At 40.5% G+C, this 27,727-nt stretch overlaps 1 protein-coding gene across 1 annotated transcript in view; it reads left to right on the forward strand.

Moving 5' to 3' along the window:
* LOC124788538 overlaps positions 1 to 27,727 on the forward strand; it is a 266,831-nt gene that overhangs the window by 213,304 nt on the left and 25,800 nt on the right. Inside the window, exons 11-13 of the mRNA XM_047255808.1 lie at positions 805 to 937; positions 17,070 to 17,292; positions 26,635 to 26,824. Of these exons, the coding sequence (XP_047111764.1) occupies positions 805 to 937; positions 17,070 to 17,292; positions 26,635 to 26,824 (546 nt within the window). The remainder of the gene's footprint in view (positions 1 to 804; positions 938 to 17,069; positions 17,293 to 26,634; positions 26,825 to 27,727) is intronic.

Consider the following 27,727-nt stretch of genomic DNA (forward strand, 5'->3'; position numbering starts at 1 on the left):
ATTAATTCTGCATACTTTCCAGAAACCAGATACTTCAGTACATGTTACAGTTTATTATTTCCTTGCACTTTGGCAGAAAATAGAACCCTTCTCCTTGTAGTCAAATCTGCTCTTAAGTATTATTTTCCTTTGAACATGGATATTGTCAATACAAACATGAATCAGTAACAATGATTTAATTTTCTCAATTTGTGCATAAAATTTTAATGCACTGATTTCATTCTTTTTATTTATTTATTTTGCATGTTAGAGTGAGAAAAATATATACCTGATCATTTAGTGTACTGTGCAGCACACTAGCTTGCAAGACAGGAAGGTGAGGCAGGTCTTGATTGAATGTGTGCAGCGGATAAATGATCATGACTTTTGCAGCGGCCAGCCTGAGTGTGTTTGTTATGGTGTTTCCCATTGTTGTTTAAGCAAATGCTGGACTGGTCTCCAATTCCCACCTCAGAAAGTACGATACACAAACAGTTAAAATACATTCACACTTAGAAGAAAACTTACACAATCCGCAGACAGTTGCTGCACAAGACTTCCCCCCTGTAGGTTACTGATGACTGTGACATCAGGAAGGGCATCTGGCCTCAAACTTAAATAGAATAAATTTGCTAAATTGTGAGTACAGCAGATCCTGTACAAGATGGGACTTAACACTAAGAAGAAGAAGTAGAAGAAACTGTGGCAGCCCACTATAAATTAACAACTTGATACAGCATTATTAGAAATGTCTTATGAGAATCTTACTGGCTAAAATACCATTGACTTAAATTATCATACTGGTTAATCTAAAATTTAATACAGGTTTATGGATGGCCTTAACAAACTGCCACCAGAGAATTTGGGTGCAACACTGGAAGCAGCTGTTCGAGAAGCAATGGATGACCCTACTTTCCGCAAAGTAAAAAGACTCAGCTACTCACGAACTGCAGCGGATGTAAGTATATACTTGTAGTTCAATATGTCATATTTAACATGTAATTTGTTGTGATGTTATCACTCCACAGTATGTAGTGTTTCAAATGGATTAATGAATCAAATAAAATGTCACACATAATATAAATATAAGATTTAATTAATTCTTATACCATACATAGCAGGTTACACTTACAGATGAGAACAAAGTTTTTTGCAACAGCGTTGTTGTTTAAAACATTTTCAGATTTCTTGGCTTATTGATTCAGGGTAAAACCTCAAAGTTTTGGTGGTTGACTATCCAAACTGGTACTGTGGTGGCCTTATGCAGCCCATAGATGTCTTCTAATTGGTCGGTAGTTATGTCTGCGCTGGTGACACCACCACCCTCGCTGTATCATAAATAGTGCTACAAATATCTATGGCTCCTCTCTGCATCAAGAGCTTGCTTCCGTGCACTGCTAAGACTATATCCACCACCAGACTTGAACGTTTTCTGACACATTCTTATTTCTACAGCCTCTTTAATTATAGAGTACCAGTATGTGGAAGCCTGGAGCAAAACTTTTGTTGCATCAAACAGTATTTTATGTTTGTTTGTGATGCTGTGCTCAGCAACTGCAGATTTCTTCAGTTCTCAATTTTTTATATGCCATTGATGTTCTGCACAGTGGTCAGAAATGGTTGCAATGGACTGACTGATATAATTGCATCTGCACTTGTATGGGATGTTGTAAATCACAGGAATCTTGAGGTTGAGACTGTCCTTAACAGGGTGTAGCATCTGCCTTATTTTATTAGGAGGTAGAAAAATATATCTGATACTTCATCTCCCTAGGACTCTGCCTATTTTGGTGGATGTGATACTGCAGAAGGAAAGGAATGTAATCGGTGGCTCATCACATGAATGTTCACCCTTTCCACATTTCCTTTTCATGGAGAATGTTGACTTAATAACACGTGACCCATCCCTGTTCTTTCAGGACACATACTTCACATGATTAATTTCAGAATCCAAGTGGTTCTTGTCAAAAACAGTTTTTGCTTTGTGTACTGTTGTATTTAAGGCTGCTCTCTTCTGCACTGGATGGTGAAAACTCTGGGCACTAATGTATAAATTGGTGTGCGTTGGCTTGCAGTACATTGAGTGGTTGAGATGTCCATCCAACTTTCAGTACCAGAACATCTAAAAACGACAGCCTTCCCCCTTTCCCTGACTTGGTGGTGAACTGGATGTTTGGGTGCATGCTGTCTGTGTGTTCCAGGAAGTTCTAAGTAGCTTCTACACCGTGTCGTCAACATAACAATAAAATGAATATGGATGAATGGGAGCTGAATTTAATGTTTGTTCCTCAGAATGTTCCATTAAAAAGTTGGCCATTGCTGGAGACAACGGTGAACCCATAGCGATTCCATCTGTCATTTCATAAAATTCTCTGCCGTGCAAGAAGTAGGTGCTCACCATAACATGATGGAACAAATTTTTGATCAGGACGAAAATGCTCCGCCAACAGTATTAATGGCCCCTCCGTATGAACTCTTGTAAATAGTGAGACCATATCCAGCCTGACTAAAATATAGTTTGAGCCAACTCTAATTTGTTTAATTTTCTCCATGAACATCTGAGAGTTATTGATGTGATGTTTGCAGTGGCCAGCTATTGCAATCATCAACTTAGTTAAATATTTGGCCAGCCTGTTGGTAGGAGAACCAATAGCATTAACAATTGAACACAGTGGAATACCTTTCATGTGGACCTTACAGCTGACCTCAATGGAATACATTTCTTGAGGACTTTACATAATCAGAACATCCTAGGAGGTTTATGAGCTTATGATCTTAGATTTTTGAAGACAGCCTCTGGTATACCAGAATTCTTCAAGAGCTGTATTGTGAGAGATGCTGCATCTATTGTGTTCATTAGCGGAGTGGAACAGCCAGTGCAGAGTCTCTTACAAGGTACTGACAATGACTTATGACTTCCCATAAGTCAGCTAAGCCAATGAAATCTAACATCAGCAGAGCAGAGAGAGAGAGGGGCTTCTTGCATTGCAGAAATATGATGATCTTGTGGTACTTCCTGCTGATAAGGAAAATGCCATGGTTGTTCTTAATACCACTGAATATCACTGCAAAGTGGGATCGTTATTGGAAGATAGCACTTAAAAATGCCTAAAATGGGAACCAGCTGTGTCATACAGTAGAAAAATGGTGGAGCTCCTGAAGAGTTCTGGTCTACCAGAGGATGTCATAAAAAATCATACAGCATGAGCTCATAGATCTCCTAGGTTGTACACATTACCTAAAGTCCACAAGGGAGGTATTACATTGAGGCCAATTGTTAGCACCACTATTTCTCCTACCTACAGGCTGGCCAAATATTTAACTAAGTTGATGTCTTTAATAGTCGGGCACTGTGAACATCACATCAAAAACTAGATTTTAGTCAGGTTGGATATGGTCTCACTATTTACTAAAGTTCCTATGGTGGACACACTGAAACTGTTGGCAGAGCATTTTCCTCCTGAAACATTGTTCCAACATGTTATGGTGACCGCATACTTCTTGTACAGCAGTAAGTTTTATAAATGATGGACAGAATGGCTATGGATTCTCTGTTGTCTCCAGCAATGCCCAACTTTTTTATGGAAGATTTTGAGGAATGCACATGACATTTGGGTCTCCTTCATCCCTCTTAATATTATTGTTAGGTTGTCAACACATTTATGATCTCACCATATGGTGTAGAAGCTTTTGAGCACTTTCAGGAACACATGAACAGCATGCACCCAAACATCCAGTTCACCATCAAGACACAGAAGGAGGGAAGGCTGCCATTTTTAAATATTCTGGTAAAATAAAAGTGAGATGAACATCTCAGGCCCTCAGTATACCATAAGAGCCACCAATTGCATTCCTTCCCTTCTGCAGAGCTACATCCAGCAAAATAGGCAGAGTTTGGGAAGGCGAGGTATCAGATCTGTTTTCCTACCTCCTCCCAACTGCTGTGCAGAATGTTGTCATGTTAAAAATGGACAGCTGGAGAAATCTGCAGTTGCTGAGGACAGCCTCACAAACAAACACAAAATACTGTTTAACAAAGTTTTGTTCCAGGCTCCCACATACTGGTACTTTATAATTACAGAGGCTGTAGGAATAAGAATGCGTAAGAAAACCTTCAACTGTGACGGCAGATATAAGCTTTGAGGTGCATGGAAGTGAGCTCTGGATGCAGAGAGGAGCCAGAGATATTTGTTGCGGTTTTACATAGTGGCAGGAGTGGTGGTACCACCAGCACAGATGGTGATACCATCTGAAATAGCATAATGTAACTACTGGAAGTGAAACATGGATGATAAATAGTTTAGACAAGAAGAGAATAGAAGCTTTTGAAATGTGGTGCTACAGAAGAATAACTAATGAGGAGGTATTGAATAGAATTGGGAAGAAGAGGAGTTTGTGGCACAACTTGACTAGAAGAAGGGATCGGTTGGTAGGACATGTTCTGAGGCATCGAGGGATCACCAATTTAGTACTGGAGGGCAGCGTGGAGGGTAAAAATTCTAGAGGGAGACCAAGAGATGAATACACTAAGCAGATTCAGAAGGATGTAGGCTGCAGTAGGTACTGGGAGATGAAGAAGCTTGCACAGGATAGAGTAGCATGGAGAGCTGCATCAAACCAGTCCCAGGACTGACGACAAAAAAAAAAAAAAAAAAAAAAAAAAAAAAAAAAAAAAAAAAAAAAAAAAAAAAAAAAAAACTGACCAATCAGAAGCCATCTTTGGGGTGTGTAAGGCCATCATAGTAGCAATTTGTCAGTCAGTTGCTCGTGGCAAAGATGATGGTGGATATTGTTGAAACCTCAAGGTTTTATCCTGAACTGATGTGGTAAGAAATCCAAGTATGTTTTGTATTTCACTTTCAGATACTGCAATTATATTACTGATATAATTCCTGTACATATGACCAGAAACAAAAGATGACAATTTTGGTATCAGTGGTAAAGCTTAAAAATAGGCTAAGCAATATTTTCTGTCTTTTAATATATTTGTTCACTGTGAATGACCTATACTGTTTTACATCTGTGTGACATGCATTCAGTGAGATTATTGACACATTCCTGAGAATACTCACTTGTACTCATGAGAGGTGTTGGCTTACCTACAACATTGTCACCTGACTGAATTCCATTTGGGAATACATACATTCTGATAGCATTGTAAGTATAACTTGACACATGGACATTGCAGCTGCTGTGAGAAACAGGAATTATCCATGTCTAAAAAATCCCTCCTGAATGGTTTTGGCACCCATTGGCACTGCATCTGCTGTGAGAAACAGGAAGTATCTAAATATGCTGGTAGCATTGCCAAAGCCTTTGGTGGTGCTGGCCATGTTGCTGTGTTCAATCAAGGCATCATGATCTTCAGGCAGATTTGTATGTACTTTGTATCATAAGCCCTCATTTCTAACCTGCACCTCAGGACTAAGAAAAGGCTTCTTACAAAAGATATGGATTTATTCTCTGAGCTTTTGCCATCTTAGTGTCTCTTCCTTGACTTCATCGGGGGTATGCAGCAAGTGAGCTAGGATTCAGAATGGCCAAAGCAGCACTTTAATCTAAAAATCTGTACAAGTTCCCCTGTGTTGTAGTTTATGGGTCAGTGGTTCATGTTATAATATTAACGGTCCTCATCCTTGATGTTCAAGATGCTTATGTATGCCAGCTGTCTTCCTTGTTCTTCTGGTGATCAGCAGTTTAAATTAATACTCTTGAGCATTATCAGACTGGAAGGGAAACAAAGGTAATGACTTTCACTCACAAACCAGAAAGAATGGCATGAAAATGTTGTTTGTTAAGTTGTTGCATTGTATATGAATATCACAACTTACAGTATCATGTCCCTGTTTCCCTTTTTGACACTAACGTACATCGAGAGCATATCTGCCAATATCTTATTAAAGCATTCTGTAAAGCCATTTGTCTGTGGGTAGTAGGCAGCTTTCATCCCATGACCAGTTGCATTGTGAAGTTATTTCTGACATCGATTGTGTCCATAACACTATTCCACAGTCAGAGATTATTACACGTTGTCCACCTTGTTCCAAAATTATGTCGTCAATGAGAAACGTGGAGCATCAGTAGTCAGTATAGCTGACAAGGTAGTCATTGCACACTGTTATCCATTTATTCATGTTTGTCAATTTGAGAAACCTCCCCAAGAGGTTCAGTCCAAACCAGTGGAATTAAGCAACTGCAGGAGGACTTGGTACTAGACATCTTCAGGGTAACTAAGACACATGCTTCTGTAGTTAATATTCCTTTTAGTATCTTACATAATGTCTGACAAACAGTAGAGACTCACCAATTATATCTGCTTCTGATTTTGTAGGGGGTCTTTCCATGCCTCAGATGACCTAATGTCAGAGCATCATGAAAATACAAGGTATACATAGTTAAAGTTCCAGTTTCAAAATGATGTAGAAACAAAACCACAGCTCAGAATGATGTCAAATTTGAACAGCATGTTATTGATGCAGGGGGAAATATCATGCTGCAAAAGGTGATGAATAGATGATGCTGTAAGCATCAGAATAGGCACACAAGCATATGTCACCTCATGGGCTCAACATTTGTTTTCTGAGTACTGGCTTAGCAACCCCGGGGTTCCTGAGCTGAAGACTGTTAAGCACCACTAGTCTCCTGTCACTATAAACTCTGGGCATGCTTCAACGATCACTGCATGGTGGGGCAGTGGAATGTTGTGTGTCACAGGGAATGGGGATCTTGGCTTGACTGCCTGGATTGTGAAGATGATGAAAACCTCTTTAAAAATGCCTCAATCTCAAGGCGTGCTGCACACTGATGAGATGCATGGCTGTTGAGGTGGAACAGTTGTTAGCGAGCAACCTCTGGGAAACCTGCCACACTTCAGTTGTATAAGGCTTACCTAGGCACATGGAGATCTGTCTAGGTGGACTTTCAGTTCCCTAGCTGCTTGTGGGACTGAGATGGATTCTTTGAAATCTTCTCTTCCTCCTCCCAGCAGAAAGAGTGAGCTGCTGGTAGATACCAACACCAAATCAAACAAGAGGGCTTGTGTAACCAGTCCTCCAGACTTGGAATCTATGCAGACTCTGTCAGTATTGAGTAACAGAATGCATGCTGGTGCCAGACTGTGTTTCTTATAACAAAATGGAAAGAAGGGAGCTTACCGAGAAAGTTTCATCTTTTTACATACAAAAAGGGTTAGAGGGAATCAATGGAAGCTTAAAATCAGTCAAGGGCTTGTGAAATGGGACCCTGTTGGTAGAAACATCCAATTCCCAACCAGTCAAGAGCATCCAGAAAGATCAGTGCCACAGAGAGGACACAATAGAAAGTGAAATGCACGACACCTTGAACTATAGCAAAGGTGTTGTGACTTGCAGGAATCTGATTGATGTTCTTCGAGAAGAACTGAGAGCTGATTGGTCCCAGGAAGGTGTTGTTGATGTACGGAATATAATGAAATGGGTGGATGGCGATCTCATGAAATTGGACTCATTTACACTGACTTTCTGCAGCACAAAACTTCCTGGTCACATTAAGGAGGGTTTCCTCTGCCTCTGCGTGCAGCCTTATTTGTCTTACCCAATGTGCTGTTTTACCTGCAAGTGCTTTGGGCACTCCACCTCTGGTTGTATGGGAGCAGCCACTTGTGACAAATGTGGTAAGGCCACCCATGAAGGTGTTGGTTGTGCATCTCCTCCAAAGTGTGTAAATTGCTCTGGCGATCGCCCTGTCTGGAGTAGGGACTGAAATGTCTTCTTTGAAGAAAGGAAGACACAGGAAATTAAAACAACTAGACATATATCATGTGAAGAGGTAAAAAAGATCTATAACACCATGCAGCCTCCAACATTTGCTACCTCCTTTGCATCCACTCTTAACCAGTTCCAAAGAATGATGCTGCTACCCAAACAGAGTTTGCTAGTGTCAGCGCTAGCACCTGCATTTGCCAGTGCACTTTTTCTACTGCAATTCCTTCACATCCCACTCCCAAAACAACAAACAAGTCTGTTGTTGCTAATGTTGCGGAGCTCCCTGCACCTCCAAAGGTTCAGTCTGGTACACTGTCCAGTGGTGGCACTACCATTGCTGCAGTTTTGAAGTCTACCCAGGGCAAAAAATCAAAGGAAAAGCATCCACCACTGACAGAGTCTGGAAGTAAACAGTCCAACAATGTGGACATCTTACTGTATGATGTCTCTCTTGACTCTTCCCTAGAACTAATGGAGCTTGATGTTGGACTGGGGAAATTATCTCACCCCACGACTGAGCCTCTGCCTATTACTTGCTCCCCTCACTGGTGTAAAGACAGGGTGAAAGTGTAACCCCCATGATAGATGGCTTCCATGTCACAGTGGGACATTAATAAGTTCAGGATAGGTGGAGGAACTGAAACTCCTAGGAGAGGAAGGCCATCTGTTCCTGTGTTTACGAGAAACACATTTTAAAGTCACTGACTCCCCTGTACTACATGACTATACCCTTCACTGAAAGGATGACCTGACTGGGGACAGAGCCAAGGGAGGTATTGCTGTGTTTGTCAGTAACATGCATCACTCCTCTGCTCTCTCCCTCGTTACTGACCTCCAAGCAGTTCATATTCAAAGTTCATATTATCGACTCTGAGATTGCAATAACAGAAGAACGAGGAAATGAGTAGCCATCGGGTGTACCCTGGGCAATGTCAGAAGACGCTACAAAGTGCACTGATGGCAGATCCTTTCACACCTGGTCTCCATTCAGATGGCCTGCATTCTGACCGGTCTTTCTCAAGACCATTTGTTTTTATTTCCATAAAAATTGAGGAATTTTCCTGAGAGAAAAAAGCTTTAGTAGCAAATTTATGCCAAAAATATACATGTGACAGTCTGTTAGTCCAGGAAACACTCAGGGTAAGTACTAAAAACAGTCCAAGAACTGCCGGTATGGAATTAATACTGGAAAGGCCTCGTGACAAATACAGCAGTGCCACCTTTGCCAGACCTTATGTGAATATCACATAAGCCCCACTGACTGAAGACAACAACTTCAAGCTCCTCACAGTGATGTGTAACATCGATCTACAAACCACCCGATGCCAATTTTAGCATTAAAACACCAGCCAACTTCAACAATCAGGATGTGAACTTTGTCATAGGTGATTTCAGTTGCAGAAGCACATCACTGGGACACCCAGATACCGACACAAATGGAACAAGTCTAGAAACATGGGCTGAGGCTCATGACCTACATCTGATCCATGATCCGAAGCTCCCACCTTCTTTTAACAGTGGCAGTTAGAAAAGAGGGTACAACCCAGACAACATCTTTGTTTCTTCAAAGGTAGCTGTAAAATGTATGAAGACTGTAGGAGAGCCCATCCCCCCATACCCAACATAGACCTGTCATATGCACTGTGAATCCTGTAGTCGTGCCTGAAGAGGTACCATTCAAGAGGAGGTTTAACTTCAAGAAGGCTGACAGGCAGAAGTTCAGTGAAAAACTTGACTCAGAAGCGATAAACATTCCACCACAACCAGAAATGTGTGAAACCATCATCAAATGCATCCAACAAGTTTAGACGAAAACTACTCTGAGAGGATGCAGAACTCGGTATGTTCCAGGCATGTCCAGTGATGACAAACTGTTGTTAGGAAGATACCAAACTCTCTATGAAGAGGATCCATTTGCAGAAGAAACGATCCAAGCTGGTGAAATGTTGCTGAAAGCCATTTCAGCAACTCGCAAGGCCAAGTGGAGTAACCTGCTTAAAAACCTGAGTGGCGGCCCTGTAAAATCACAAGACAATTTTAAGAGTGTGACTCCTGATAAAGTGGCAACCTAGCTCCTGGAGAATGGCAAAATAAAAGGAAGGACACCCAAAGAAGCTCTTCAGTGCATCCCATTAACGGAGCATTATTTTCTAAGGGGTCCCTTCACCATGGCTGAACTCAAAGCTGCCATCTCCAGCTTGAAGATGCATAGGGCTGCAGGTGTCGATGACCTTAGAGTTGAACAAATCAAGAACTTCAACTGTAAAATGATGGAGTGGCTACTAAGCCTAATGAGCACATGTGTCGCCACGCTACACACCCCCAAAATGTGGCAGAAGTCTCGAGTCATTGCAATACTTAAGCCTGGGAAGGAACCAAACAATCCAAAAAATTTTCAACCTATCTTCCTTTTATGCCACACCTTCAAGATATTAGAATGGCTGCTACTTAACTGAATCAGTGTCACCCTCAAAGTGAAGTTTATCCCACATCAAGCAGGCTTTTGTGCTGGCAAATCAGGCTGCAGTCAGATCTTGAATCTAACCCAGCACATCGAGGATGGTTTTGAGCATGGTGAGTTTACTGGTGTCGCTTTTGTTGATATAACAGCTGCATAAGACACTGTGAACCATAGGAAACTGTTAAAAAAGGTGTATGACCTTACTAAGGACTGCCAACTAACATCTGTTCCTTCAGAACAGAAGATTCCAAGTTTCATTACAGGGTAAGAGGAGTAGATGGTGAACGCAGAAGAATGGTCTCCTCCAAGGCTGTGTGCTTGCTCCAGCACTGTACAATATCTACACAAATGATCAGCCAATACCAGCAAGTACTAGGCTCTATATCTATGCTGATGACACAGCAGTAGCTGTTTGGGGACAAACCTTTGGCACCATCCTAAATTTTAGAGATTCAGTGCGTTTTCTGGGCCTCATTTTTAATTCCAAATTGTCATGGTTGCCACACCAGAGAGACCTGAATGCCAGTACCCTGAGAGCACTGAATATCTTAAAGTGCCTTAGCCACACGCCTTGGGGAGCTGACAGGGTACATCTCCTCCAGTTTTATAGGGCTTTAATGCATTCATGGCTGGACTACAGGTGCATGGTGTATGGATCAACAAGGCCTTCCTATTTGAAGATCATTGACACTGTCCACCATGAGGGGCTCCGGGTGCCACAGGTGCTTATTGAACCAGTCCCAAATTCAGCCTCTGCAGCCTCTGTGATGAGGCCAAGGAACTGCCACTTACCATCCAGTGTAAGCTGTTCCTGCTGTGCTAGGCATGTACGTTCCTCACAGCTCCGACTTCACCTGCACACCATACTGTTGCTCATCTGCCTCTAGAATGTCTTTTTTGCTACCCTCATTGAGCCACAATGCCGATTGGCATCTGTGTGCAATGTGTGCTGGCTCCTCAGAGTGGAGCCAGTATGACCTCAAATCCAGGATTTTAACTGTCTGTCACCCTGATTACTGAAAAGACCCAGAATGATTTTAGACTTGGTGCGGTACAAGAGAGATTGCGCTCCTGCTTTCATTTTTAATGCAATATTCTCTGAAATTCTATCTGAGCACTACAACTATGTAGATGTTTTTAGGGATGGGTCGAAACAGCGGGATTCTGTTGGTTGCTCTGTTGTTTTCCCAGATCATGTTCTCAAGGTCCGACTGCCTCAGGTATTTACTGTCTTTGATGCAGAATTGTCTGCAATATTTCAGGCACTGGAGCAGATGAAACATTCTTCCAATGCTAAATTTCTTGTGCGTTCCGATTCTCTAAGTGCCCTTCACTCACTGAATTATTTGTACCCAGCAGATAAAGTAGTCCAGACCATTCAGGATGCCCTCCTCCAACTATAATGACAGGGGAAGGAGGTGGCTTGCTGCTGGGTACCAGGGCACATCGGCATTGCCGGGAACAAAAGGGCAGATCTAGCAGCCAAGGAGGCATGTCTTGATCCTCAGATATTTCCTGCATGCTATCATCTCACTGTTGATATCAAGGGTCTTGCATCAGTGGGAGGATGAGTGGCTGGAAGTTAGCAACAATAAGCTCTGTTTAGTAAAGCCCACAACATGGTTATGGTGTACATCATAGACTGGACAAGGCTCTCCTCACATGTCTTTGCATAGGCCATAGCCCTATGATGCATGGCTTCTTGCTCCAGTGAGAGGACCCTCCAATGTGTGGTGCTTCTGGTGTACAGATCACTGTTTACCATATTTTATTGGACTGCATTTTATTTTCTGACAGCAGGCTGCAGGTGATTTGTCAATGGACCTGCAATCTCTTTTAGGTAATAATCAAGTGAATGTGGTTAGAGATTTAAAGTTTTGTGAATTGTCCAACATTTTTACCAAGATTTTAAGGAGAAGGTTTTAATTTGTTTACAGGGTGGGGTGACTGGCTCACCCATATTTTACGTAAGTGGCCAGATGGTGACAATTTCCTGAGGCATCTTTTTAGCTCCTTTCTCATTTTACGTATGTTTTTGTCTCTTGTATAGCATCTTCAGTCTTTTCCTGCTGTCTTTGCATGTATGACCACATTTTACTAATTTTTTCCACATTTGTTTCTTTTAATGTGTTAGGGCACTGATAACCTTGGCATTGAGTGCCCGTAAGCACCAAACACACACATAATACACACTAGCAGATGTGTGGCAGGCTGTTGTTCCTCAGTTTGCTTCTGATATATCCAACTTGATTGTCTCCAAGAAGGATCATGTGCTGCTGGTAAAGTTCTTTCACAATGATGTTGAGTGTCTGCCAGCAGCCCTGCAGTAGTTCTGGACACTCAAGGGCATGAAAAATGGTGTTGGTCTGATGTCTGCTAAGGGTCTGGAGAAAATGGTTACAAAATTCAAAAAGAAAGGTTCCTTTGAAGTGCATTGTAGCAGAGGGAGAAAAGCAGTTGATCTGATGCCTGTCAATGAAGTGGCCACATCATTGTAGGAGATGTCAAACGGTGGTGTGCAAACATACAGTGCACAGGAAATTACTCAAATGTTGGTCATGCCTGTAATCAGGGGCATAAAATCGAACAAAGCATCCTGCATTGCAATCCATATAAAATCACCCATGTTCAGGAGCTGCTTCCTGCTGATCTGCCAGCAAGACAAATGTTGACTTTGGAGTACCTTGCTCACATGGAAATAGGCAGTGAATGGCCATGGAGCATTCTGTAGACAGATTAAGCTGATTTCCATCTTTTAGGACATGTCAGTATGCAGAGTTGCAGACTATGGGCAACAGTAATCTACACACACACATCAGTCAGTACTAATTCATTCTACAAAGCTGACAGCAGTTGACAGCATTGTTTATCATAGTGCTGTATTTTTTGGAGGAGATGAATCCCATCAGTTCTTTTATCTGTACAATCACTGGTAAATACTGTGAGGATCTTTTGCACACCAACATCGTTCCAACACCTCAACAGCATGGATGAGTGGGAAAGTCATTTTTATGCAAGGTGACACATTGCACAGCCAGTGAACTGGATGCTGCAGAGGCATTTAGGAAATACTGGAATTGTTAGCTATCATTTACCTACAGCCTTGCCATCATATCACCTGATCTTAATCTGTCGACTTCTGACTGTGTGGTCGTCTAAAAAATGTGTTCAGAGCTCCAGCTACAAACTGATGGCACACATGTACTATGCATTCTGAACGTGACCCCCCAGACACTATGATCTGTTGCTGAACATGCTGTTTCTCAATTTCAACTTGTGGTAAAAAACAGTGTAAAGCATATTGAACATGGTTTGTGCCAGTCTCACAACAATAGAAACTGGTGTTATTTTGCTTTTTATGTGGTTTTTAGCCTCAGGATTATTAAAAACTGATTTTTCCGTCCAAAGTGCTACTATCATGATTTGATGGAAGATCTTACCTAACTAACAGTGCTACAACTGTTGAGTGCCAAATTTGTGCAGACATGCACATTGAACAGTACGGTGGTGTAATGTGCAACTCAAATCATCTTGCATATCATATTGCAATTCACTTATCATTTGTAGCCAACCCATTTAGGTTAAGAAGCTTACAGCACCATCTATTGGTAAAATTTTCCTTAATTTTTTTTCCTGCCTGTGAAGTTTCTCTGTGCATCAATAAATAATATGCTGGTCAAATGTGACATCATTATGAGCAGTGGTTCTAGTTTGTATGGTGTTCTGAAACTGGAACTTAAGTTATGGACCCCTGTACTTCTATGTGGCTGACTGTAAATGAGCTGGGATAATGAACAATCCTTTCAATTTTATTGGATTGTAATGTCTTTTATACACTGTTTCACATATCAGTCTGAATTCTGTTTTGACTACTTCTTCCTCCTCTAAGATCTTTGTGGTCCATCACTAATACTGGATTTTATATTTATTATGCTGCAGTGCTCATTAATGCAGTGATGGCTTAGATATCAACAGCACAGTAATGTTACTCCAGTTGATTCTGTAAAAGGAAGTTCATAACCTTGTGCATACATATACTATTCTGTGTTTTTGTTGATTACTGTGACCATGTTCCTGAAACTTCAGTGCCCATGTGAGGAGCATCCTCAGGCTTGTCAGCCAGCTTAAAGAATGGTGGTTAGTCACAATAGTGAACAGTCTGCCATATAAATGAGGTCAGGACTTATAGGTAGACACTCTTCCTCAGCCTAGAATAACTGTTGTTGGACTTGGAAGCTATTCTGGATGTGTAAACAATCACTCTCTCAGCAGTTTCCATAGCCATTAGCATCACTGTATTATTCTGTCTTTATATCCTCTTCAAGTGCAGAGGAGTCAGAAAATCTGCTACAGTTCCTACTTTTTCTGCATCAGAACAGACTGTTACTGTTAACTAGGTGCTAATTCCTGGGAAGTAAAGAAGCACTTTCTTGGTTTCAGGTGAGGTCTTGCATAATGGACACACTTCAGCATAGCAGACAAATTGCTCAGATGCTCTTTATATGTCTTTGAGAAAACCACAGTGTCATCTAGATAGTCAGATTTTGAATAGGCTATCCATCATGCATTCAGAGGTGGCTGGAGCATTGCATAGACCAAATGGCATAACTTGGAACACATAGGGCCATCAGATAATATGAAAGCAGTCTTTTCCCAGTCAGCCTCATCAACCTTGATCTGCCAGGGGCAGTCTGCATTTCCATAGTTGAGAAGCACTTTGCTCACTTAAGGCAATCCAAAGTGTCATCAGTTTGTGGCAATAGGTGTACATTTGTTTTGATGATTTCATTCATCCATCAGGAACGGACTTAAAAACACTTGTATTTTTTCATTGTGTGTATGTCATGTTAGTGATATGAGGTACTAACAGTCTTTCATGACTGCCATCTTTCTGATTCACTAGGACCACAGGAGAAATCCAATGATATTCTGATGACTAAATAATGTTGTCTTGCATGTTTTCTCCACATCCCGTTGAATTATTTTTCATTCAGCTGTAGACACTCTATATGGCCACCGACTGATGGAGGGATGATACCTGATGTTGATATGGTGTTTCACATTGAGTTGTGTGTTTTGCTGTAACATCACAGTGGACTTGAATCCACCTGTAAATCAATGGGGTGTAGCTAACACTTAACGAGAGTCACATTTTGATCAAACTGGGATCTATTGGATGCTCAATAATTCAGCAGTTGTTAAAGGTGCCCATCTGTAGAGACACATACATTAGCACACTATGTCCAGGATTCTGCCAAGTGTGCCAGCCCTGGACAGAATCCACCTGGAAGACTAACAGCGATGGCTGGTGTGTCAGCCTGCTGGAATGTAATTTTCAGGTGGTTTCTCACATTCAGCTAGGTGAATACTGGGCTGGTAGACATGTCCCACTTCACTTACACAATTCATAAACTTTTAGAACATGGGATAACACTACACAGACAGATATCATACACAAATTCATCCCAGGGGGGGAATGTGGAGACAGGAAAGGCATCCAGCCACCCTCTAACACTAACAGTGCAAACTCAATTAATTAACTTGCCGACCCTGTGGAGGTACAGGATAAAGGCCAGGGCAGCATCATGTTTCTTCATCAATCCCAATGATCTGTCTTTTCTGGGATGTTCCCACTGTCCCTATCTATAGGGAGGAATTCAGGTTGTTCATAGCAGGTAGTTAATCAGAGCTGTGCTTGTCCATCTTCAGTTGTTATGATTGTTGTTGGTATATAATTTCTTCTGTGAGGCTGTGTAACTTTTTGCATTAAATTAGAGTTTCACAATTTAACTGAGTGTCTACCCACTGACTCCTTGACAGTGGAGTATTTGTGTCTTCAGTGATAGATAATTGCACAAACAAAACTTTTGCTGTGTGAATTTGTTGGAGTAGTTTCATCAATCTTAGATTCCAATCTTCCATAGTCTGTGACTGCTTGTGATGCCTGCAAGAACACCCATACAAGGATAACATTATTATAGCATTCTGGTAAAACTACAAATTTGAAGAGCTGTGTTCTATAACTGATAGTTATTGTCACAACATAGTCTCCTGTCATCTGGATGTAATTTATGTTGGCATTCTTCAGCAAAATGATTTTTGAATCATGAAATGTAAACTTTTTTAGATGGCGACAGTAGGGATTCAGTACTGCAAAAAGTGTCACCTCAGAATTCGCTAATGTCTGGAAAGTTAGTTGTCATTGAAAGTGATTTCCCAACATCTTGGCAACTGTTGCCCATGAAAAATGTCTACACTTGGATACCTAGTGTAGTTTTCATGATATTGAAAATTTAGCAAGATACTGGAAACTATGACGCAGTGGGGAACAACTGTGGCTTGTTGGAGAATGACATTGACCAGGCTCTGGCAATGGGCTTAGTTCTGTAGGCCAGCTGTAATCATCTGCAGTTATCTGGTGAGCAAAGATTTGACCTGTTGTTGTGTTATTGTCACTGAAGTTTTTCTTCTTCTTCTTTCTTTCTTTTTATCTTTCTTTCTTTAGTGTGACATATGACACGTCCAGGGTGTCCTTGACGGAATCATGGTGTGTGTCATGATCCATCTTCCTGATTATTAGAGCTGTTATGAGACATTAACAAGAAGTAGACACTGTTAGCTCACCTACCATACCTTCATTTTTCTTCAGAGCATGTAAACACAAACATACACACTCATTTATGTTGTCCAGTTACTGCAACCAGACATTTGATTTATGTCCGTATCAACCTCTCAGTGCTTCGCCTGTGTCCATAGTAATTATCTTTACTGAACTCATTGTTTGTATTACAGACATATATTTTTGAGTATTGTATTAAATCCAGACTTGTCATATTGTGTGAGTGAGTTAATTTAGAAGACTGTATCAAGTTTTTCTGTTCTTCCAGCAAGTTACTCATTCGCTTGGGATAGGCAGTACCAACAAACGTCGCAGTCATGTAAGTGGAGATCCAGAAACACCATTCAGTGACCCTGCTACACTGGACCAGCTCATTCAAACACTTGTGGGCCAGCAGAAAGCTGCACAGGGTCGGACCAGTCGAGGACATTCAATGCAGCAGTCTGTGAGACGAGGGTCTCATTCCAGTCATGATTTGCAAAGTCCGCCAGGTTAGTTAAGCAAATGTTTAGTCCATATTCATATTTTTATATGCACGATGAACATATTGTTGTTAATTTTTATGAAAGAACTATATTTGGAGGTAACACTATAATGAAGCTAGTTATGACAATTTAAAATCATTTCTGAGTAGTATGTAACATGTTTCTGTTTGTAGCAACTTTAATACTGACAAGTCTTGATTCCACAAGGCACTGGAAACATTGGGAAATCATGAGACCCCATTACTGTTCAACAATTTATGAATATTTGGCTAGATCTGGGACTGTGTTGGAGCATCTCACTTTATCTCCCCCAGTAACCATTTATTTTCTCCAGATCATGCTGTGCTTTCTTTCCTTATCAAGAAGTTACTAATAGTTTATTTTCAGCAGAAAAATTGTGTGATGTTTGTGTGAAAGCTAAGCTAACAAGAAAGCCATTTTCTACTCTGTGACAAAGAGTAACAGGACCACTTGAAATAATACATGCCGATATCTGTGCAGAGATAGATCCCCCAATGTTTAATGGGTACAGGTATTACATGGCAGCATTAGATTTCACTTATTTTTGTGACTTATTTGTTAACAAGATTGCAGGATTTATGATAAAATATGTGTTAGAAAGTGAAAAAAACAGTTCATTGTGAAAGTATCAAAAATAAAATGTGATACTGAAGGTGAATATACCAGTCATGAGTTTAAGGATTGGTACAACTGAAAAGGAATTGTGCTAGACTATAGCATTCCTTATAGTACTCAAACCACTGGGAAAGCAAAGAGACTAAATCTGACAAAATGAACAAAGTAAGAGGTTTGATTTTCGATAATAAACTGAAGAGGGAGCTATGTGGAGAAGCAGTACTCACAGCTACAAATTTAATCAATGGGTGCCCAACTTTCAAAGTGCAGCACCAACAGAAATGTGGTTTCATAGAAGACCAGATCTGTCATGACTTCATTCTTTTGAAACATGATTTTTTCCCAAAATCTAGATGAAAGAAGTAATCCAACCATTTTTGTTGCTTATGCTCCATGTAGCTACAGACTGGTGCAGAAAGAAGAAATACAGTTGTGTCGAGAGATATCAAATTTGAGCTGAAAGTGCCAAAGAAACTGTACAGAAGTATCTCATTACTGGTGAATATAATGTAATTGGGCGGATAAAAAATCTAAGCGGCAGCAGGAGAAGACACATACAAAGAGTATTAAAGTTTGCAAGCTTTTGGAACAGGTGGCTCCTCTTTGTGGCAGAAGGGTTCAAGGGGAAGGAAGAGGGATGACGAAAAATAACAGGTGACAGAAAAGGACTGGTGAGCTTTAAAAAAAGGGGTAGATTTTGGAAAAGTTGCTCTGAACCCTCAGTCAGGGGAGACTTACCATCTAGTAAGTGTCCCCTGACCCGGGGCTCCGGGCTACTTTTCTGAACTCTGTCCATTTCCTAAACCTCATTAGGCCTTTTCTGTCACTCCTCTTCCTTCCCATTCAACCCTTCTGTCAGAAAAAGGAGCCATTGGCTCCAAAAGCCTTCAAATTTTAATACTTTTTATAAGTGTGTTCTCCAGCCACTGCTTTGTGAGTTGACTTTTTATGTATTCAATTGCACTACACTATATTTTCAAAAATTGATTATTTTTATTATCAGTGAAGTAGCAAATGACACTAACAATCAAGTAAAAGAAATTCAAGATCAAGGAAATGGAGGAGAAGAAAATCAAGAAGGCAGAAAGTGCGTTGAAGAAAGAAGATACTACAATTTTAGGTATAGAACCAAATGAGTGCCTGGAGACAGTGTCTATTTGCGTGTGACTTGTGCTTGTCTGAATATGTGGATATTTTCTGCTTTGTCAGAAGGACTTTGCCTGATAGTGTAACATTTTACCAGTGTTTCTCATTGTGTCTGTCTGTGACTTAATGCCTTCTCTATGCAGTGAGTACCAATCTATTCCTTTCATACACCTACATCTACATACATACTCCACAAGCCATCGTATTGTGTCTGGAGAGTTTACTGATCTCATACAGGTATGATTTTATGTTCATTGACTGAAGCACATAGTGGAAATTTGTACCAAGGCCAGTAATCGAACCCAGGGGCAGCAGTGAGGGAGGCATGCCAGGGTAATCTGTGGAGTGAACCCCTGTGCCAAGGCGGCTTAGTGGCTAATGCGCCTGCCTCATAAGCAGGAGAGCCAGGTTTGATTCCAGCCTTTGTACAAATTTTCATTCACCAATTCAGTCAATATACATAAAACCATATCTGTATGAGACCAGTAATGTCTCTGAAATTGTCTCATTTCATTTGTAAATTAAATGATTCTAGACCATGTCTGAAAAATGCTGTAGTCTTCATTTTATCTAATTCACCGAAGCTGTATACGTCTGCGCTTGTTTTTGTATCCATTTATATCTTTATGTGTATTGATGGCACAACAGCTTCTTGACCACTCTTTGTGAGCATCCTGAGAGAAATCAGGCATGTTTACCATCAATAAATCTAATATGGTCCTTTTTGTCATGGCTGGATTTTCACACTTCATCTTCCAGGTAATTTTTTGAGTAAAAGTTGTGATAGTTTTACATGAAGTTTTCTTGTATCTACCATTTGTGATATTGTAATTTCACAATCTACTGTAAGGTGTTAAAAACATCTGTAAAGACACGGTGATCAGTCCTTTAATTGCAATCACCTTGCAGACATTTTGTGCCCTGCCCACAGCCAGCTGGTGGAAGTATATTTCCCCTCCATTGCAAGGCCTTTGTTTGTGCAGAACTGTTGCACAGGTAGCACTTGACTGTTAGGTAATGGGATACAGTGTATTGAGTGAAAGTGTTTCAAGTGAAATGGCAAAATCCAAGTATTCTGTTCACTAAAGAGTTTTCATGTATGATTCATACATGCATAGAGAATCAACATGTGCCACAATGAGATTATTTCAAGAGGAATCTCCTGATGTTCAAGTTCCTAATTGGAGTATGGATCATCAATTGATAAATACATTTAACGAAACTGGAATTGCTCTTGATGGGAAACATAGACAACCATGTACAGTACTCATAGCAGAAACTCTCGATACCATTGGTTACGCTGTAGAAATGTCTCCCAGAAAATCAGTTCAACATATTTCTCAGCAAATGGGAATTTGCTAAGGCTGTGTTCCAATGGCTACAAAGTTACTGAAGTTACACCCCTATAAAATAACTGCAGTGTAAAGACTTAAACTGGGTAGCCCTGCAGTAAGATTGCAATTTTGTGACTGGATTTTGAATAGGGTGCATGACAGGGAAATTGTCCGTTACCTAGCTTTCTTTATGAATGAATCATGGTCTCACCTAAGTAGGTATGTTAATTCACAAAATAACCATTACTGGAGTTCTGAAAAGCCTAATGTAGTATTGATGGAATGCAGTTCCAGAATCTCCTTGTGTAATAAATATGCATATTTGCTTTTATGTTTAAGTGTTTGTGTTAGAAATAATTTATGTGACAAACTGTAGTAAACCGGGTGATCAAAAAGTCAGTATAAATTTGAAAACTGAATAAATCACAGAATAATGTAGATAGAGAGGTACAAATTGACACACATGCTTGGAATGACATGGGGTTTTATTAGAACCAAAAAAATACAAACGCTCAAAACATGTCTGAGAAATGGTGCTTCATCTGATCAGAATAGCAATAATTGGCATAACAAAGTAAAACAAAACAAAGATGATGTTCTTTACAGGAAATGCTTAATATGTCCACTATCATTCCTCAACAATAGCTGTTGTCGAGGAATAATGTTGTGAACAGCGCTGTAAAGCATGTCTGGAGTTATGGTGAGACATTGGCGTCGGATGTTGTCTTTCAGCATCCCTAGAGATATTGGTCAATCACGATACACTTGCGACTTCAGGTAACCCCAAAGCGAATAATCGCACGGACTGAGGTCTGGGGACCTGGGAGGCCAAGCATGATGAAAGTGGCGGCTGAGCACACGATCATCACCAAATGACACGCGCAAGAGATCTTTCACACATCTAGCAATACTTTTCTTTTTCTTTCTTTTTTTTTCCTAATAAAACTCCATGTCATTTCAAGCATGTGTGTCAATTTTTACCTCTCTATCTATATTATTCCGTGGTTTATTAAGTTTTCAAATTTATACTGACTTTTTGATCACCCGGTATTTACTGTGGACCTCTTGGCATGGACCTCTTGGCACCTGTGCTGTGGGCACAGCAGCTATCCTTGGTGGTCAGCTGCGTACTGTGAATGTGGTTACATTAATGATTTATCACCCTGAGTTATGGTATAACATATAATGTTCATTCTAATGTACTGAGACATTTTTGATGTTTCCAGTTACTTCTGCCAGTGAGTTTAATGTCTGATAGAAGGATCCAACCATGGCTTGCAACTTACTCTTGGTAGTTAGTATTTTAATTGCAACATTACATGTGGATTAAGTTTCTACCTCAATTTATTTAAGTTTTGTAAAATTCTGTTTTTAGGTGCCTTGTACTCCATTGAAGAAGTTTTATTATTATTATTTGCATTGAAATCGTGCAGTGTCACACAAAGCTTTCTGTCTCATTTGAGCATTGTTTCTGATCTTCCACAGCTCTCTCATTTTTTCTGTCTTCAGTCCATTTTATCCCTAGTGTCTTTGGGTCTTCGTTCCCTGATCTGACGTTCCACTTGTGTATCTTGTCTCTGTATACGTTTCTGTCTTCAGTTTATGTTGCATCAATTTGTGCTTTTTCTATTTCAAGTTTAGGTTGTGTGATTCACGGTGTTGTTAAATTGACCCTTTGTGTGTGTGTGTGTGTGTGTGTGTGTGTGTGTGTGTGTGTGTGTGTGTGTGTATAAGAAATCTGTTCATGGTTCATGATTCATGTTATGGTAGCTGACATGCCTGAAGAGCCTTAACCTTCTTTTTTTGGCATCTGGTGCTAGATTTGACTTCTTCTCTGTGGGTTTCCTAAAGAGTAATCTAGATCTCTCTTCTGTCAGCTTTGGCACTCCGTCTTCAGGCCACAAGTGGCCCATCAGGACCATCCGACCGCCGTATCATCCTCAGATGAGGATGCATATAGGAGGGGTGTGTGGTCAGCACACCGCTCTCCCGGTCGTTATGATGGTTTTCTTTGACCAGAGCCGCTACTATTCGGTCGAGTAGCTCCTCAATTGGCATCACGAGGCTGAGTGCACCCCGAAAAATGGCAACAGCGCATGGCAGCTGGATGGTCACCCATCCAAGTGCCGGCCACACCCAACAGCGATTAACTTCGGTGATCTCATGGGAACCGGTGTATCCACTGTGGCAAGGCCGTTGCCCTGTCAGCTTTGGGCCAAAATTTTTTTGCATGATTTTGCATTCTTCCTTTAAAATGCATTCCATGTTGCTTTTCATATGGAGTGATAGTGTCTCACTTGCATACAGTATTTCATGCTTGATTGCTGTGTTGTACTGTCTGATCTTTGTGTTAATGGACATGCATTTCTTATTATATATGTCCTGTTTCTTGCTGTATACTCTCTCCATTTTTTTGTCATCAGTTCTTCTGTGAGATCTTTTCTCTTCCAATTGGTTTGAGGGCTTCAGCTATGTATTTGAAATGTGCAACTCTGGTTATCTTTTTGTATTTTGTATCTAATTTTTGTATGTGAACAAAAGAATTCAGACTTCTGGAAAGAGATTTGCAGGCCAACTTTTTCTGCACATTCTTTTAGTACTTCTGTTTGTGTGTTCGCTGTTGCTTTATTATCTGGGAATATGGGCAGGTCGTCTGTAATAGCTAGGTTTGAGATTTCCTAGATGTCCTAGTCATGACAGTTTCCAGTGTCCTTTTTCACATTCCCTCATTACTTTGTCCAGTACTAGGTTGAACAGTAGTGGGGATAATCTGTTGCCTTGGCATACTCCAGTTTTTATCATGAAGGAATTTGGGATTTCACCCTTGAATTTAACTTTTGATTTTGTGTCAGCCATTGTCTGTTTGATTAGTCACAGTGTTTTGTGTTGAATCCCTGTTGTTCTGAGATTTTGAACAAGGATTGACAGTCAATAGAATCAAATGCTTTCTTGAAATCTATGAAGGTGCTTATAACTGGAACATCCCTGATGACCTTGTATTTTACAAGGGGGGGTTCAATAAGTAATGTAATACATTTGTTCTCAGCCAATTTTGGAAATTGGAATTTGGTGTGGGACATTGTGGAATATTCCCACTTCAGCCCCTGTAGTTTCAAGAAGTTCCGATAGATGGTGGCACTTTATATATCCATCAAAATAGCGTCTTTAACAGAGGTGTGCTCCAAGCAGAGAACTGTCATTCAGTCTCCTTTGGCGGAAAATAAGAGCACCGCTGATATTCGTGTGCGTCTGCAGAATGCCTACAGAGACCTGGCAGTGAACAGAAGCGTGGTGAGTCATTGGTCGAGGTGTCTGTCACCATTGCGACAATTTTTTGTCAAGCTTTGTTACACATGACAAAACATGGGTTCTTTACTTTAAACCAGAAACAAAATGGCAATCCACGGAGTGGTGCTGCACCCTGTCTCCTGCGAAGAAAAAGTTCAAAGCTATACCCTCAGCCAGTAAAGTCATGCCAGTGGTCTTCTGGGACCCAGAAGGGATTATTCTGTTTGATGTCCTCCCTCATTGTCCAATGATCAACTCTGAATTGTATTGTGCTATTCTCAGGAAATTGATGAAACTATTTCAGTGTGTTCATCACCAGAAAAATGCAAATGAACATCTCCTCCTGCATGACAATGCGAGGCCTCACAGACGTTTGTGCACCCGAGAGGAGCTCACAAAACTTTATTGGATTGTTCTTTGTCATCCAGCCTACAGCCCGTATCTCACACCTTCCGACTTCCATCTGTTTGGCCCGATGTAGGATGCACTCTGCAGGAATCAGTACGTGGATGATGGGGAGGTTATTGATGCAGCAAGACATTGGCTTAAATGTTTACCAGTAAAACGGCACCGTGCAGGCATACAAACCCTCCCAGTAAGGCAGCTAAAGCCACCAGATTGAACAGAGATATGTTGAGAAATAGTAATTTTTAGCCAAAAGAGTGGGGACTAATATAATCTATTGAAATCCTGAATAAAACTGACCTGATGTCAGAAAAAAAAGCATTACATTTCCTATAGAACAATCCTTGTACAACTGCTCTCGGATTGAAGATTAGTTCTGTGCCTGAATGACTGGGGCGGAAGCCTGCCTGGTTTTCACCAATTTTGTGTTGTAATTGTTCTTGCATTCTCTGGAGTAAGCAAGCTGAGAAAATTTTGTTGGTGACTCATAACATGGAGATCCATCTGTAGTTGTTCACATTCATTCTCTCTCCTTTCTTGTGAGCAGACGGATAAGTACACACTTCCAGTTGTCAGTAAATCTTTTGGTTTGCCAGATGGTTCTGATCATTTGTTTAAGTTCCTCTACAGATTGTGATCTGAATTTTTATAGTAATTCTGCCGGCTGTGATGGCCATGCATTTCTAGGCACTTCAGTCTGGAACCGTGTGACCGCTACAGTTGCAGGTTCGAATCCTGCCTCAGGCGTGGATGTGTGTGGTGTCCTTAGTTTAGTTAGGTTTAAGTAGTTCTAAGCTCTAGGGGACTGATGACCTCAGATGTTAAGTCCCATAGTGCTCAGAGCCATGTAGTAATTCTGTGATGATGCCATATTCACAGAATGTCCCATTATTTTTAGTTTAAATATATATTTTGTGGATCTCTTCACATGTTGGTGAAAGTAATACTGGATGAGTGGAGGTGCAGTCCTGTGTTAGAAATATTGTTTCAGGTTCAGGAAATCAATATGCCAGTTCCTGATAATTCTTGTAATTAGTTAGTGTGAGTTTTGCATCCTACTTTGTGAAACATGAGTTCTGAGGTGTGTACCTGTGGACTTTTTTAGTAAAAGTTGTACAGAATTCTCTCATGTTCTGGTTGCAGAAGTTTTCTTCTATAGCACTCAGTTGTTCTTTCATGTACTTTATCTTGGTTTGACTAATGAGTTATACAGCCTGATTTCTTAATTCATTAAACTGATATAAGCTTTCCAGGGATATTTTAAAGTTGTATTCCTGGGAGCTTGTTTGTGTCTTTCTAGTGCATTTTCACATCCTGAGTCCCACCAAGGATGTTTAGTGTTCATTTTCCATGGTACTAGTTCTTTTACTTTATGTCTGATCTTTGTATGGAATTCTTCCCATTTTTTCTTGTTATCTTCCCTATTCCTGCTTTATGTTGGATTCTGTAAACTTTTGCATATCAGACTTCTCTATGTGTGTTCTTTTCTGTTGGATTTTCTTCAATGTAAATTTGATTTTGATCTGAAATAGGTAGTGGTCTGAATCAATATTTGCATCTCTGCAGCCTTGAATGTCATGGATCTCTTTCTGGACTGCATAGGAAATCAATGCCTACATAGTCTATTTGCAATTTGTCTATCTGCTGTATAGGTTACCTCCATGTTGTTTTGTATGTCCATCCTTCTGATTGGAGGTTTAAAGGACTTCAGCCATTCATTGATATAATAAAATGGAACACCTACAACCATCCTTATGATGTTATTTATTATATGACTACCAATTTAGGTGCTTCATGTACCACCTTCAGGTCTTAACTGTCGCTGAGGGGGTTAACTCATGTCTTATACACAATTGCATAATTTGCCAATGTGTATGAACTGGTTTAAGCAGACTAACTGTAACAACAATGTTGTGTCTCCAATCATCAACTACCAACAGAGTCAGTTGGTAGTTGATGGTTGGAGACACAACATCGTGTGTCACTGCTGAATTTCTTCCTCTGAGGTTTCATCAAAGACTGTGTATGTTGTGCCTCTACCAAACAGTTTAGGTGACCTGAAAAATTGAACCTTTGCAACTGTCGTTGCACAAGTTATGTTCAATTTGCTGATGAGTGTGGGAAGAAGTTGATTACCAGTGGGATATTATCCACATCCGAAATGGAAGTTGCATCAAACCAAAATTACACTTGGCACTTTTGTGTGAAACTTGGTGTTGTTTTCTACAAAATGTCACATCTGCCAATCTGTGAGTTATCTCAATAAATTTCTGTGTCATTCCAAAGTTGTAAAGTCCTTTTTGACTCATTCTGTATATTTACGTAGAGAAATTCTATACAAATGCAAGCTGAAAATCTGTCTTCTGTTACTTTTTACTTTCATTTTTAGCTGTTGTCAGTTTGACAATTAGTAATACAAACAAATCTCTATGAGTGATTTGAATGAGCATAGAAGCAATGAGTCTACAAACATATAGATACATTTTAAATCATTTGAAAATTAAATGCATTTCTAGCTCATTTGTTTCTTTTTTTCCAGCACAAACCCAGTCACCTGTGATGAGTGTCAATCTGGGACTGCCAACCATAATGGAAAATTCCAATGCAAGGGATTCATCAAAGAGGCACTCGAAAGTGATGAGCATTGTTCAGTCCATAAGAGATGCCCCACAGAGATTAACGCAGCCACCACCATCAGAAGAAACAACAAGTCTCACTGACAACATTCAGTAAGAATCATATTCTTGGTAGTTGTATACATTTGAAGTTTTTATGTTGTAGATGCTTTAGGCATGAGTGACTAATCCAGAACTTGTGTGTGTTGGAGTACTGACTAGTAGTATCAAAAGAAAAATTCAGTTTCGAAAACTAGAAAATTATGAAACAGAGGTACTAGCAAACAATAACCTTCATTTGATGGAGTGTTTAGAACTGTCAATAGACTCATAACAGTACATGAAAATATCCTACAGCTTTACAGCTTTCATAACTATTAGTTCTTTTGTCAGGGAGGACTGAGGGATAGGGTAGGGAATGTTAAAAAGGGAAGGGTAAGTCACTTGCACTTCATGATGAGAGGGACCCACATGTTGTGAGGTTTAGATCAGACAAACTTTGTAGCAAAGGTCTGGAAGAATGTAAATACTGCAAGAGTAAAGGAGACCATTCATGAAAAAGCATAAATGTTGAGTTGTCAGTAAACACACACAAAAAAGAAAACTTGCTAGCTTTTGGAATAAACCTTTTTCAAGCTAGAGTAAAAGTGTAAAAGTACACACACACACACACACACACACACACACACACACACACACACACAAACCATCACCAGCAGCAACAACAACAACTACAAACTCCTGTGTTCCTGCATGGCACTGGCTGGACACATAATACCGGTGTTGCATTTCGGTAGGTGGACTGGGGTGGGCTGCAGGTTGTGTTGGATGGGTTGGGTAGAGAGGGAGAGAGGCAGGAGGCAGGGTGAGGGTTTGGGATAGGTGGCTAGGAGCTTGGGGCAAGGCAGCCCATTTTCTGGCTAGGAATGTGGGAGGGATGTGTGGCAGGTGCATAGGCTATTCATGTCATGCATGGTTGTTGGAGGAAATGAGGAGCGAAACATGCTGAGGGTGATG

Source organism: Schistocerca piceifrons, chromosome 3 (assembly GCF_021461385.2).
Source record: "Schistocerca piceifrons isolate TAMUIC-IGC-003096 chromosome 3, iqSchPice1.1, whole genome shotgun sequence".
Classification (NCBI taxonomy): domain Eukaryota; kingdom Metazoa; phylum Arthropoda; class Insecta; order Orthoptera; family Acrididae; genus Schistocerca; species Schistocerca piceifrons.